At 39.9% G+C, this 14904-nt stretch overlaps 1 protein-coding gene across 3 annotated transcripts in view; it reads right to left on the bottom strand.

Moving 5' to 3' along the window:
* Positions 1 to 14904, bottom strand: part of DIAPH2 (diaphanous related formin 2) — a 168100-nt gene that overhangs the window by 102430 nt on the left and 50766 nt on the right. For all 3 annotated transcript variants that reach the window (XM_084213270.1, XM_084213271.1, XM_084213272.1), the window contains 3 exons: positions 7111 to 7212; positions 5582 to 5676; positions 3715 to 3816 (listed from right to left, as the gene is read on the bottom strand). In XM_084213270.1, the coding sequence (XP_084069396.1) occupies positions 3715 to 3816; positions 5582 to 5676; positions 7111 to 7212 (299 nt within the window). The remainder of the gene's footprint in view (positions 1 to 3714; positions 3817 to 5581; positions 5677 to 7110; positions 7213 to 14904) is intronic.

The raw sequence follows: 14904 nt of genomic DNA, 5'->3' as shown, positions 1-14904 counted from the left end.
TGACTTTAAACCAATGGAGGGGCAATAAACTTGTACAATTCTCAATTCACTCTGTCTGCCTCCCAGCCAGGACTGCTCATGGCAGCTGAACTGGTTACACAGGAAAAAGAGGGGCACAGAATATGCAAGTTTATACAACTCCTCAAATTTATGCTTTTGTAATGCTAAAAATGTTCAGCTGGCACTGAAGTGGAAATGCAGCTCCTCACTGAAGCTGAGCTGTTCCCATATCATAACAAATGAACTCTTGAACACGAGGTTTAGGTGCAGAACTCAGGCACCCAGCTGAGTCCATGGCACACAGCTGATACAGTTAACTTTTCTAATTTTTTCTATTTTTTAAATTATTTTTTTGTATTTTTTTCTATTTTTAAAAATTTTCTAATTTTTAATTTTTTTTCTATTTTTCTTGCTCTACTTCAACATCAATGCAAACTTTCCTTTAGAGGAAGTTGTGGTGCCTTTTTTTATCCCAGGATATAACTTCAAAAAGTTCCAGTAACTAATTAGACTATATAATTGATTTTAAATTTCATCTCAATGAAAATGCGGTTCTAATTTTCATTTACATATCAGCTGAATATTAAGTTAATGGGTTCCTTCACATAAGTTAATCTTTTAACTAGTACGGTTTTTCTGCACAAATTTTAAGCAACTTATTCCAAACTTTATTAAATTTGATGGGCAAAGTGATTATCCAATTTACATATCTTAATAATTAACACACCTAAATCTATATAAAAATAGTGGGACACACTTTAACTATTATTTGAGGTAATCTGTCTTCTATTCCTAAAGTCAAGGTTAAGATTATTATTAATGAGGAACTCCAAAATTAATTAGACACATTAGAAAAAAGAACTTCAGCCCAGGCTGTGGGTTCAGCTGCATTTCTCCCACTTGGATGGACAGTTCCATGACCTCACAACCAGAACCAAACCCAGCATTTCAGCCCCAGAGCTGCACTCAGAGGCCTCTAGAAAGGAGGCAGAAGCAGGACCTGTTAGGCAAAGTCCTGGTTTTTATTAAAGCAGATGGCAAAGCTGGATAAGCAAACAAGCTTCAGGAAACTCGCTTCCTTCATAAGGCAAACAGCACCATTTGGAGATGTTTGATTAAGCAGTTTTTGCTAATTAATGTTGCATTAAATACTTGGAAACTCTCTCAGCTTGCTCTAGTCAGTGTTTCCTCAGGAATCCGTGGAACAGTGACCGTGGCCACACTGGGGCTGCTGGGAAATAAAAAATAAAGGGACTTTTCTGGCTTTTCCAGGAACCAGAGGGAAAGGCCAGGCCAGCTCCAGCCCAGCAGGAATCCCAGCCTGGAGGAGCCCCAGGCATGGGGGCAGCATCCTCAGCCAGAAACATCAGCTGGGACAAGGCAGGAGATGCTTGTGAAGGGGATTTGTGTCAGGAGGGAGCAGGGCAGGAGTGATCCAAGAAAAGATCAGGGTGAAGCACTGAGGAATTCCCAGCAGGAAAGCAGAGGGATGCCTACACAGCCCTTCCAATCCAAGTCATTATAATGCACAATTTGGCCAATTTCTTGGCTGATTTCAAGCAGGGAACTGAACAGAATTCCCAAATATCAGAGGCTTCCTTCGTCCTAACACCTCCAGCTTGCCTGCTCCCATTGAGCACTTCCCTTCAACACACTCCAGATAGGGACTGCACAAAACCTGCTCAAAACCTGCTCAAAACCCTGCTCAAAACCCTGCTCAAAACCCTGCACAAAGCCCAAGCAATTTCTCACTTTGTCTGACAACATCTAGGTAGGGAGGAATATACCCATACATAGGTGTACATATAAAATAATATATAATATATGCATGTATCACAATACACATATTCATAGGTAAGTTTTGGTCTTTCTAAAAACATAATACTGTTTATATTTTAAATGTATATGCATATTTTAAACATAATAATGTTTATATTTTAAATGTATATGCATGCTACTATTGCTTCAAAGAAAGCAGCAAATATGTATCTATAGAGATTTTTAGATTGTTACTGATGAAAAAATGGCAATGTTTTACTTCTTGTAGTAAGGCTAATTAATGTATTCCACTTCTACCAGAATTCCTCATCTTTGTTTGGAAATATAAGATTTTTGGAACTTTATGCCATTTATTAAAAGAAAAGGAAATAAATAGGCTAAAGTTGTTTCAAAAGAAGCCGTTGGTATCTTTCATTTTCTAAATCCTCTCCAAAAATCTCATTAGGACAAATCATATTCTGTTACTTCCCCAACTGAAAAATAATTAAAAAAAAAAGAAGCACTCAAAAGCCACTTCTGCAGCCAAATTATGCTCAAATCAGAGCTTTTTAGTAAAAAAGTCTTCTAAGAGGCCTCTATTTCTGTTTTAATGCATTTTAATGTACATAATGCCTTAAAAATCCAGCAAGAGCAAGCGTAGCTCCTGTGGAGCTGGGGATAAATCCTGAGCACGTTCCAGAGGCTCTCATCATCATTTTAATCTCCCAGGCTGAGAGGGGAAGTGAAAACAGGAGCTCATTTGCCTAAAGACTCCCGAGGTCTTTGGAAGACTAGGAGCAGGAAGCGATTCCCAAGGGCTGGCCCAGAACTCGGGGTCCCAGCCTCCCCCAGGCAGGGATTAAAGAATTCCTGCAAATGCTGGGATTGCCTTCCAGAGGCCCAGCCACTCTGGCAGCCCTGCTCTGGAACAGATCCAGGACTGGAAGGAGCAGCACACAGGCTACAAGTTCAGTTCTGGCATAAATTCCCACCTCTCCTTGAGCCATCCTGCAAGCTTGTGTGGTATAAATGCAGATGTTTGATATGTGCATGCATTCACACATATAAAATATGGATGTGCACACAGTAACTCTTTCTGCTGCTTACAGGCTTTGATACAAAACAAATTGAACAGGGCTGACAATGCCAAGGGGTAACTGGGTCTTCCATGGGCTCCTGGAAATGAACCTGCTTGAAGGCAGAGGGTTCTTCAGAACTGCTCAATAAACATTCATGGCAGGACAGGCAGACAAAAGACTTGGTCTGGCACCTGAGTGCTTGTTGTTCTTAATGCTATCCTGTAATTCCTCCCAGAAAAACACCCAGAATCAGAGGGGTGCACACAGGAAATGTGTATTTAATATATAATATTTTAAAAGGTATAAGTATAAAATATTAAAATTTATAAATATAATCTTTTATGAATATAATATTTTAAAATTTACAAATATAATCTATTTTAGATATATAATATTTAAAATTTAATATATAGTATTTTAAGTGTGCATTTAATATATAATATATTTAAATTATTAAAATAATTTTTAAAATTATTAAAAAATTAAATTATTAAAATATTGTATTATTAAAAGGGTAGCTTGCATTTAATATATAACATTTTCATATCTACACAAGTTGAAACCCAAACAATAATGTATTTGTAGTAGGGAAGATCAATATGAAACTGCTCTGCACTTCAGCTATCCAAGGTTGTTCCTCCCCTTTGATTTTTGATTTTACTAAGGAAGATCTGCTTCCCATCTGGTTGGTCACAGCCCTGCCCAGGCTGGCCTAACACACACTGAAGAGATTTTTTGATTACTACTCATCAGGAAATATTACCTTTCCCTACTGCAGGTCTTTCAATAACACTAAAAGAAGAATTTAATCCTTAAATTTGTTCCTTTTTACGTGCCCAAGCGGAGCCCTGCAGCTCATCCTCACCCTGATACGTACCACAACTCCAAACTGCTCTGGCTCGGCAAGATCGTTGTATTCATCCTTTAATTCAGCTAAGGCATTGAGCTCTTTCTGCTCAGGAAGATTCTTCACCAGGTTCTAAAACAAACAAGGCATTATATCAAATTTGTTACATGAAACTACCTAAGATATTAAAAATAACAGGCTTAAAATACCACAACATGGAAATGCACGAGGAAATTACGGGACGTTTATTTTATTTACACAGCTCTAACTTTATATAAACATCAAATCAAAGCAGCAATTATTTAATACAGACATCAACTGCTCTGCTGCAGGCTCTGATTTGAAGAATGTATTAAAAGGTTAGAGTATAATTTTTCAGGGCCTGACAGCATCAATGAGTTTTGTCTCTCTACAATCTCCTTTTGCCCTAATGCTTGCATCTTGCTCATTAAACATCAATCAAGGAATAACTGGTCTGTGTAAAACATGACAGAAGTAGCAAAAAAAAAAAAAAATTTAAATCATTAGACATTCAAAATATCTGTGCACAAAGTACACTTAAAAACTCCTTATAAAAAAAGGTCAAAACCCCAAAATTGTACAGATCTTTTGGATGGCAAATAGACAGGAACTCAGGAAAAAGTTCAATTTGCTTGCAGTCTTATTCATGTCCCCAAAGAAAATTGTCAGTTATTGTATGATCTTAAGGTGTCAAAATACAGATATGGTATTTAAAATACTTATGTTATGACTGAATAATAGTTAAAGAAACACTCAGTAAAAGTGTAGATTTGCATTTAATATTGAATATTTTTAAAACAATGCATTAAAAGATTGCATTATTAAAAGTGAAGATTGCATTTAATATATAACATTTTCATATCTACACAAGCTGAAACCCAAACAATAATGTATTTGTAGTAGGGAAGATCAATATGAAACTGCTCTGCACTTCAGCTATCCAAGGTGGGATTGTTCCTCCCCTTTGATTTTAGATTTTACTAAACCTGAAGGTTTCCTAATCCTCATCTGATCTACCACCTCTGATCAATAAACCAAGTCCTCAATAAAATCAGGGCTTTGCACCTATTTTCAAATACTGAGGCAACTCAGTTTAGACCAGAACCCTCAGAATAACCATCCTGCAGGTCCAAGAAAGGAAGAAGAAATTAATTTAGAAAACTTTGGGGGAAGGGGGGGAAGGTGCAAACAGGAGACAGGGAAGGATGAAAGGATAAATCCAGGCCCAGTGTGGGAGCAGGAATCTGGGAATGCACTGCTGGGGCCCTAAATCTTTGTGACTTTTAGGGTTTTGTGGCTCCCTGCTGCTCTGTCACTCCCCAGAGCACGAGGGGCCATGAGCACACCTGCTCTCCTCCTGGAGGGAGGGAATCAGAGAATCAGGGAGGGATGCACAGGAGTTGAATTCCATCCTTTCTACTCTCCAGCTGAGAGATTTGGGGCTCAAAATGAGACTAAACCAGCCTGAGAGCAGATTTACAGATAACTTAGGAGCTGCAGCAGTATCCTGAAACATTCAGGGAGTTTCATTTCTCACTAGAGACAGGCAGAGCTGTTTCCACAAGAAACCTCCTAAAACTTCATTATGCGCCAGCCTGCATCTTCTTCAGCTTCTCTTCCGAGCTGAAACAAGAATTCTCAAAGATTTCCTCTGGGAAGGGGAAATCCCAAGGAATTCTTCTGTTAGCAGGGTCTTTGAAAAGCAGTTTTAGTGCTACACGTGGCCATATTCAGAAGCAGAAGTGAAATCAATGGAACAGGAAACACAACTGATACCCTGCAGCTGATGCCCTGTCTTACTCTTGAATTCTTACTCCCTCCTGACCTTTTCATTGGAGAATGAGCTGTAAGCAAAAGCAGAGGTGTTTTCACATACCTGAATCAAGGATTCACTCAGCTTCTCCTCATCCACCTCTAAAATGATATTTTTTATTTCTTCGTAAGGCAAACGGAAGGAACCCAAAAATATTGCTGAAATTCAGTAACACATCATCAGAATCAAAATGGTCAAAAAAGATTGATATACAAAGGAAAACCATTTCTAGCAACTCAAAAAGTCACATCTCCATCTAAACTGTTTCACAGTTGAGAAGTCTCCCATATAAACAAATCCTAGGTAGGCCCACCGCTGCAGTTTGACTTATAATGAATTTCCTTTCTAAAAAATGAAACTATGACAACAATTTTAACTTGTAAGTCAGCCTCAGCTGCTCCCCTGCAATGTTACTTTCCAATAAAGTTTTATCTTTATGAATGACATCTGCATTCCCACTTAAGCAGACCTACTCAGGCAATAACAGATATCTTTAGTATTATTATTATTATTGTTCCATAACCGTGTATGAATAGCTGTACAACTGGGTCAATGATATTTATGTGATAGTCTAGAAAAGATTTCACATCAAAGTGGTAATGAAGAGCTGGGCAAAGGAAGAAAAATGCCCTAACTCTACCACTTTTAGGGCAGCTGAACTTATACAAGAGACACACATAATGCAAACCCTTCAAAGATGGAGCTCTCAAAGCAATTTGATCTCAGAATGTTATAAAATCTCAAGAGAGCCCCATTCAGTAAACTACAAAGAATTCTTAACAGATGGATCAGCATAACATTGTGAAAAAATGCTTTATATTCAGCCTAACTAGTGTGGCTGATTATCCTGCATCCATGCTTTCAAAATTTGAAGTTTTCTATCAATTGTGAACTATTCTATCATAGTTCATTTTCTGCTTGTGGGTGTGGTACTAAACAATGCCCACATTTGAGTTTACACACTTATTTGCCATGGGCACAGCTGGACCAGTGACATTTATGGTGTTTCTGATTCAAATAAAAGACTCTGCTATTCTTAATGATTAATTTGCCTCCATAATTAAGGAGGAAAGCAGCAGGCTGGATGTACAAGTGGGCTGCTTTGGTTCCCATCTGTAGCAGTAGTACCTGCACCTCTGTAGCCTGTTTGGTAATTTGGTAATCCCCCTTCCCTTGAACCTCCATTTCTGCATTGCTCTGACCAGGAGGAACAATCTGGAACGGCCCCTAAACCCCACCCCACAAACCCCACCCCACAAACCCCACCCCACACTGTGCTCTGCCCAAATTAGGGATCATTTAATTGCAATTCTAGTCCTGAGCAGTTAATCCTGTCAGTTAATTGAGAGAATTACCTGACAAAAACCCCAGGAACTCATTAAATCATTTTTCCATGTGGCTTTTTTTCATTTTTCCCAAGTTGTACAGTGAATTCAGAATGTGTATTTAAACATCACTGAATTTAAGACTCGTGTTCCAATTAACAGTTTTTAGAGAAAGCAATCGCACATGCAAACACAAAAAGACAATTTACAAACACTGAGGTGTAGATGCTGCTTAGACATTGACCTAATGTCCTTCACATCACTTACATAAATTTTGTGCAGATTTTCCATCCAAAACTCTTAATTCTTTGATCTTCTTCTTTGACTGAGCTGCTTTCTTTTCTTCTGATTCTTCTACAGGCTTTTTGGCTGGAAAGAAGTTATTTATGAAATTCTATTCATTACTACAACAGTTCCATCTTAGCTAACAGCAAGTCCATTAGCAAGCCATAATAATACATCTTTTACAATCAGTTCAAGGCAAAGTGACTGCACTGCCTCCACCTGCTGTAAAATATCCAAACAAACAAAGCAAATGTCCAAAATTGAAAGGAACAAGAAATAAAAATATGACAATGAACAATTTTCCCAAGCACTATCAAATAATATTTATGTATTTTAACCCCATGAAATTTGAGTTCAGCTCCAATTCATTGCAAGCATTTTTAAAAACACAGGGATTTGGTGTTACCTCGAAGCACATGAGTGCCCTCTATTGAAACATTAATAATATTTGTAAGTTCTTCATCCAAAACCAACAACATAAATCACTTGATATTTATCACCCTGAACAAAGGTATGTTTTCAGTAATTATTTATGTTGTCAGTGGTAAAGAGCAAAACTAAGAAAACAGTGTATATTTTGGAGTGATTTCTTTTAAATTAGCAAGACTCACTAGTCTTTATATTCAGCACTTTAAATTGTATGGAAAGAAATGTGGCATTGGAGTACCTAAAATATAAGCTGATTTTTTGCATAATTTAAAACAGTCAATTTTTGCAGAATTTTCTTAAGCATTAAGTAAACCCATTAACAAGGATTTATTTCCTTTTAAATATCACATATTTGGCACTGAAGGAATAGAATCTTAATGTGCTTAACATTAATTGAACTTAATGAATATTTTAAGTCATTCAAAAGTAACTGAAAAACTGGAAAGTCAAATTAAGATGAAGTTTCAAGCAGACTGAATACAGTTTTTTTCTCTGAGCACTATTTTTTGTTGCACTTTAATGAGCCATTGCGGGTTTAATTACAGGTATTTCCTCAGGAAAAAATGTTAATTTTTAGTGTGAAGAATAACATAAAACCTCTGTTTCAATCTCTGTAATAAAAAAAAAAAATATAAGAGAATGTAAAATACCAGGTATTTGTCTCCTCACACCCATTACCACCAGGAAAACATCTGGCACAAAGGAATTCTGCAGGGTTTATAGCCCTGAATAATCAGTTTATCTTGGCCCTGTTCATGCCTGCACTAACTGAGCCAGTCCAGGCAGTGCTCTCAGCCCCAGCTACCTCTAAAGAGCCTAAATCAGAGAAAAGTGAACAAAAAAATGATTGAACAACAAACAACCCTTGCTCCCAGCTAAGGAGCTGGGAGCACCGAAGACAAACCTGCATAAAACACACCCAGCTCCTCGGCTGGCAGACTGCAGAAGTCACAGTGGAAAAGAAAACAAGAGTAATAAATGGTTTTGTTACCAAATATCGCCTCACAGAAAGGAAACTTTCTTCCTACAGTGGTAATTCACACAAGTCAGGGGGAAAAAGTGACAAGAGTTCAAGGGCAAAGGTGCTGCAGCAGCCCAATGCAGAACAGGTATTCAGTTATTCAGCTGCTACAGTGGCAAAAAGGAAAAGTGGTTTGGGGTATAAACAAACAATATTTTACAGACAGACATGCAGAGGGTGAGCTGAGGCAAAATTCACAACAGGAACTCTGCCTGTACAGGGCACAGAAGGAGCTTCCCTTATCACCCCTGCTCACCTGTGTGCAGGTGCACTCCTCTGCTGGCTGTAAAAGCAGGAACTGCATTTAAGCCACAGCACATCACATTTCATAGCAAACCACGGCTACTCTGACCTACTCAGGCCTGAAGGGCTGCAACACCACTGCTTACAGACATCCATTTAACAAACATCACATGTCTGGGTTAGAACAATTTTATTTTCTACTCGAGAAAGGCCAGAGGAAATGTTCTTTCCAAAAAGTTCTATCTTCCCACACATGAGACTTCAAAGTTCACCAATTCACAAAACCCAGAGAAACACTAGAACCAGATGCTTATGTGACTGCACTAAAGCCACAATACAGCAACAACACCAATCTCACCAAGGCCAAATTCAGGGGCAGAAAGAGACACAACTAAAGTTTCTAGATGAGACAGCTCCTAGAATCTCTCCACCACAATTTCAGCCGTGCTAGAGATGACATGGAGCATCAGAGAGCTCTCCAAAGCTCATCCCCTCCTCTGCCAGAGGCTTTGCTCACACAATCCATCTCAGCAGTGATTCAACTGAAACACAACCACGGATTATGGAACGTGGAAAAATAATTAACTCAATTAAAAAGAGACTTGATACTTTGCAGAACTCAATGCACCAGCGCTGACCAACCTCCCGCCCCTCGTCAGGCTCTCCTTTCACAAGTGCCTGTTCAAAGATAAGACACTTTTTGGTTTGATGCCACAGAACCAAAGGGAGAGATGAAAGAAGGATTTTATAGCAGACAGCACAGGGCAGCTCAGAAAAGCAAGATGAAAAATCAATCTGGAAGCTAAAGCAGCTGTATTACTTGATAGAGACCTTGGAGTTCAGTGCTGTGATTGTTCATTACAGCACTTTGATAATGGCACTGGCTTACATCCTCATTGAACATCAGCTGGTTCCCAGAGCAAGTCCTGGTGCTGCCACAGCCAGGTTTCCATGCCAGAAAGGGTCAGAGTTTAAAACCAAAGGTGCAGCAGAGGGGAATGCTCCTTGCTCCCTGACCTCTGCTGATGAAGCAATAGAGCACTGAGAGAACAGGTCTGGAGCAGGGAGTGTGCTCTGGGAGTGCAACTGCTGAGCCACTCCTGCACAATCAGCTCACACCATTAGAGCTGTGCAAGGCTTTGGGAGGGCTTTTCTTTGTACCTGACCTCAGACACAGGAGGGACAGGGAAGGAGAGCCACCCTGGCAAAGCCAGAGCAGAGCCCAGGCCCTTCAGCACACACAGTTTCTTTCTGGCCACCAGCAAACAGAGACGTAAACACCAGCACTACAGAACTGACTTTTTCCTAATTTAGAGCTCTATTAAGTTAGCAATAATACATTTGTTTATCAGTGTTGGAGGGAAAAAGCTGATGCAAGAAGCTGCAAGGCGTTGTTTGCTGTTGAGCTGACATTTCCCAGTGCATGGGCAGCTCCAGCTGGGAGCTCCTCTAATCCCACTGCAAGTGCCCTGCTTGAAACCCTGCAAACCCAGCCAGGGCATACAAACCCTAAACAAAATGTTATGTAAGCTCAAAACACATTAAGCAGGGCTAATGATAACCATGGCAAAGAACATATAAAAACAGGTTGAAATACTTCAGAGACTTAATTAGGAAAAAATCCTACCATCAGTACTTTTGTACTTCTGTAGTAAAAAAAAGGAAGCATACATTATTCTTGAAAATTATCATTTTACACCTGTTCATTAATTTAGCTACTGAACAGAATTTGAAGTGGCCATGACTAATTTTTTGAAATATATATGATTTTATTTAATGATATTGAAGATGTTAAAGCCTTTTATTATGAACTGAAATGTCCAGTTCCTATGAAATTCCCTTCTTTCTTTAAATAATCAATGAATAATTTTAATAAAGAATTAACAGCAAAAACTGTCAGTCATGAATACGATGAGGATGAAAATTAAAAGGAGCTAAAAAGGAGCACATTGAATTACAGCATGGAGAAAGCAGATATTCAGGTGAACTTTAGCCTAACATGAGCCTAAAGTCTCCAATTTCTGTCAAGTCTGTTCACACAGTGAACAAAAACATCCTTATAGTGCCATGGGAAATGAACAAGTAATTTCATCTTATTTCCATCTGGCAAGTGGCTTCCCAATTGCATTTACCAGTACTTGGCAGCAGAAGTAAACATACAAAAGAAATTAACTGCTTTGTTATTGCCTCTACCTGGGAGAAGAGCTATGGCTAGTACAGGAGTGTAGGAGAAAAAATTAAGTGTCCATACAGTTACAAGGGATGTGAACTACACACACAAGAGAAGACTTGAGCAGCTGAAAGTAATAATTACATTGAATTTAACCCCCTCCCCCAAAAAAAAAATTAAAAACTCCTGATGTAATATGACTGGATAGAAAAATGAAATAAAGAGCTAGGAATGCCACCAAAAGATTAGAAAGTAATTTGTAGCACAAAAGTGCACCAAATTCTATTGCAACACAACAAAGCTTCTCAGAGTCTGGCTAAACTGATCATCTTGGAATGCTACTGATCATCTTCCATTTCTGTGCTAGTCCTGGAGGCACTCAGAAGTGGAAATAAAAGTCGAATAAAGGGGGAGAAGCAGGAAAGTCATACACAGACTAGTGTCAAATTTGCAAATTTGCTGCTGCTTTTATCCCTCAGCAATCCCCCCAGCCCCAGGGTGTCCCTTGGTGTGCCCACAGCATTCCCAGCTGGAATGACCGAGGGACTGGGACAGGGAGCTCAGCTGGGCACAGCCTGCCCTTCCTCCAGCCCCCTGCAAGAACAGAGGAAGCTCTGTGAGCACAGAGGCACCGCGCCCAAGCTCTGGCTGCAGGCAGCACAAGGAACCCCGACAAGTCTGTGTGCTCAGGCCAGACTGCACAATAAATAACCTGCTGAGCACCAACAAGTGCCAGCTGTCCAAGGGCTGCTGGAATGGCTCGGGTTGGAAAAGCCCTCTAAGCTCCTGGAGTCCCAGCAGCACCACACCTTCAGCACCACGTGCTCAAGTGCCACATCCAGGTGGCTCTGAACACCTCCAGGATGCCACATCCAGGTGGCTTTGAACACCTCCAGGATGTCACATCCAGGTGGCTTTGAACACCTCCAGGATGCCACATCCAGGTGGCTTTGAACACCTCCAGGATGCCATTTCCCCAGGCAGCTTGTGTTGATTCTTGACAACCCTTTCTGTGAAGACATTTCTCCTGAGATGCAAACCAAACCTTCCCTGGTGCAACCCAAAGCCATTTCCTCTGCTCCTGTCCCTTGTCACCTGCAGAAGCAGAGCCCTGGTGCTGGCAGCAAGGAGGAAGCCACAGGACATGCAGAGGATGCAGAGGAGAGGCTCTGGCAGAGGCCACAGCTCAGCTGAAGGCACACTCTCTCCTGGATCCTGCACAACATGTGCCACACAATCCATGAGCTGCAGGAACTGGGATTGAGGTGCTTTGGCATCCAAATTCATTTACAGCTTCACTCTGCCATTTGGGCTCTAACTTTGACAGCCAGCAAACAGTTCCCCCAAATATCCAGAGAGAAATGCAAGAGCATCAGCAGATGTCAGCCACGCCTCCTGTCAATTCAGGCAGCAGCTGTGGGATCTCATGTTTATTCCCAATGCCACCTGGCATTTTTCAGTTCACCTAAAATCACTCAGTTACCAATTCCTGAAGCAAAATTAATTAAGCACTCCTGCTGTCACTCTGTCCTTTCTGCAATCAGAAGAGCTCAATACCTGGTACAGCAATAAAAAAAAGAATTATTACAAAGCAAGCAATTGATCTAAAAGTGAATCTTACACTGAGCTCTCAAGATAAAAAATAAAACTAACAGGGAGGAAAAAAACATGGAACCTCTTGCAATCTTGTATGTTTTTTTGCCTAATTAATGTAATCAAGCTGAAGGAAGTGGCATCAACCCAACAAATTATGCTCGGTGGAAGAATAAAAAAGATCATAACTTAGTTTTACAAATTAGTTTTGCAAAAAAAGTAACAGGGGATCTGTACTCTTATTAATTGTTTGTATAATTGATTGCTACTTTATTCGACCACCACATTTAATGACTACTATTAATTTCACATGAAATATTCCTTGCTCTGTTAAAATTGCCCTAAAATGACTGTAAATAGTCTAATTGTCAATCTCTAGCAAGAACTTTTGCAGCAAAGTTGTACAGCTAAAGTGAACTTAATTACCCACTCTGTACTGGGATGGCTTTCAGCTTTCTATCAACAGCATCAAGGAGATGCCTGGGCCACAAAAAATCCAAAAAAAGACAACAACCTAAACAACTCCTCACCCCATTAACACACAGAAAATCCCAAAAGCACCCACAGCTGATTTCAATCCCAAACACACCCACACCCAACTTCACAACTGGCTTGGCCTGTGGAAGATGCTGCCTTTGCTGTGAGACAGTCAAAGCAAATGTTAACAATTCATGACACACAAATGGTCACAGAAACACAGATGAACATTAGAAATCAAACAACAGCAGGCAAACAAGGATTAAACTGAACATTTCCTCCGTGGGTCCCATTTACTGTGTTGGAGATGTGCTGTAAGAAGCTGGAATGGCACCCAGAGGCCTCTTCCATGACCTCTCCTCTCCCATTTTCCCATGAATATTGCAATAAGAAACCTCAGGACTGTGCACCCCATTTGTCCCTGTGCCACCATGCCCAGGCTGTCCCTGGAGGGGCTGGAGCACTCCCAGGGCTGGCAGATCCTGGGGGCAGATCCTGAGCTCTGGGTCAGAGCCAGCAGAGCCATCCCTGCCTTTCAGAGCTCTCACAGAAGTTTTCTCACGGGGGAGAGAAGATGTTTGCCTACGTCAATAACACGCTGCCCATAATAGCATTTCTAATTTCAACAGCCACATGGCCCAGTTGTATTTTTTCCTCTGACATCAGGCCACCATCACCACCAAACTGAGACAGGACAGCTGTAATTATTTCCCAGATTCTGATGAGTTTCTTATCCATACAATTTTCAGAAGTAAAAAAAAAAGTATCAAGACTCAGGGAAATAAAAAAGTCATAAAAGTGCTGTCATATTTTACCAAGATTCTAGCAATCTCATTTTCTTTTATTACTATGAGAAGTCTAATAAGTAGATATCTCTTAAATTATTAGTTCACCTACTGTTCCCCTTGATGATGCCCATAAAAGCTCACCTTCACAAACAAACACACTTATGGGAATCGCATTTTCCAAAGGAACTTTCCAAATTATGAAGCTAAAATCCCAATATCCAAAAATCCTTTTATACACTCAAGTTAATTAGATATTGGTGCTTAATGGAAAACACTAAAATGTTAGTAAAATGAAGTGATAAATTGATTTCTTCTATCACTGTGATATCTGACATTTAACAATCCTGAGTAAATATTGAAACACTAAAATACACATGTCCAAACAGACATTTTAGTATTCTCTTCCTTTTTAAAGCATTGCTCTATCAACAAGGTTTTAAATAAACATGCATGCAAAATACATAAACATATTGAATCCCAAACTGCTTGACTTTTTAGTGTAATGTAGCCCACCCTGGTTATACACTCTGCCCTACAATCCAAATGTTACATGTCCACTGATTTAGTACACAAGAAATTTGATTTTATGTTTATGTTTATTCTCCCATTTAGAGAAAAAAAAAAAAAAGCTGGTATTTATTGTTATATTGATCCTGCAAAACTCAAAAAGAAGCTTTCATAGGCCTCAGGGCCAAAGCAGAACTTCACAGGGTAAAAGGATCATATTAAAAATAATTGGCAAATGATCTGCCTTAATAGAGTCCATTAATTTCAGTAGTAAAAGTCAGCACCCCACGAGGTTGACTGGTAAGCAGAGCTTAGATAGCTGATCAATAGAAATAAGGATAGAATGGAGGGAAACTCGTCCTCCATAAACACATGGAGTTTAAAACAGAGGCATTGTGGTGGGCAGTGCCCCCTAAACCCAGCTGTGCCCCCAGCCCCACCATGGCTCAGCACCAAGGCTGTGCCAGGGCTGCCCCAGCCCCTGGAGCAGCCACAGGGCAGGGCTGGCTGGGAAGAAGAGAAGTTTGATAAGAGTCTCACAGGTATGG

The sequence above is a fragment of the Fringilla coelebs genome (genome assembly GCF_963513975.1).
Source record: "Fringilla coelebs genome assembly, chromosome: 11".
In the NCBI taxonomy this organism is placed as follows: Eukaryota; Metazoa; Chordata; class Aves; order Passeriformes; family Fringillidae; genus Fringilla; species Fringilla coelebs.
This window is presented reverse-complemented; position numbering and strand designations above follow the sequence as displayed.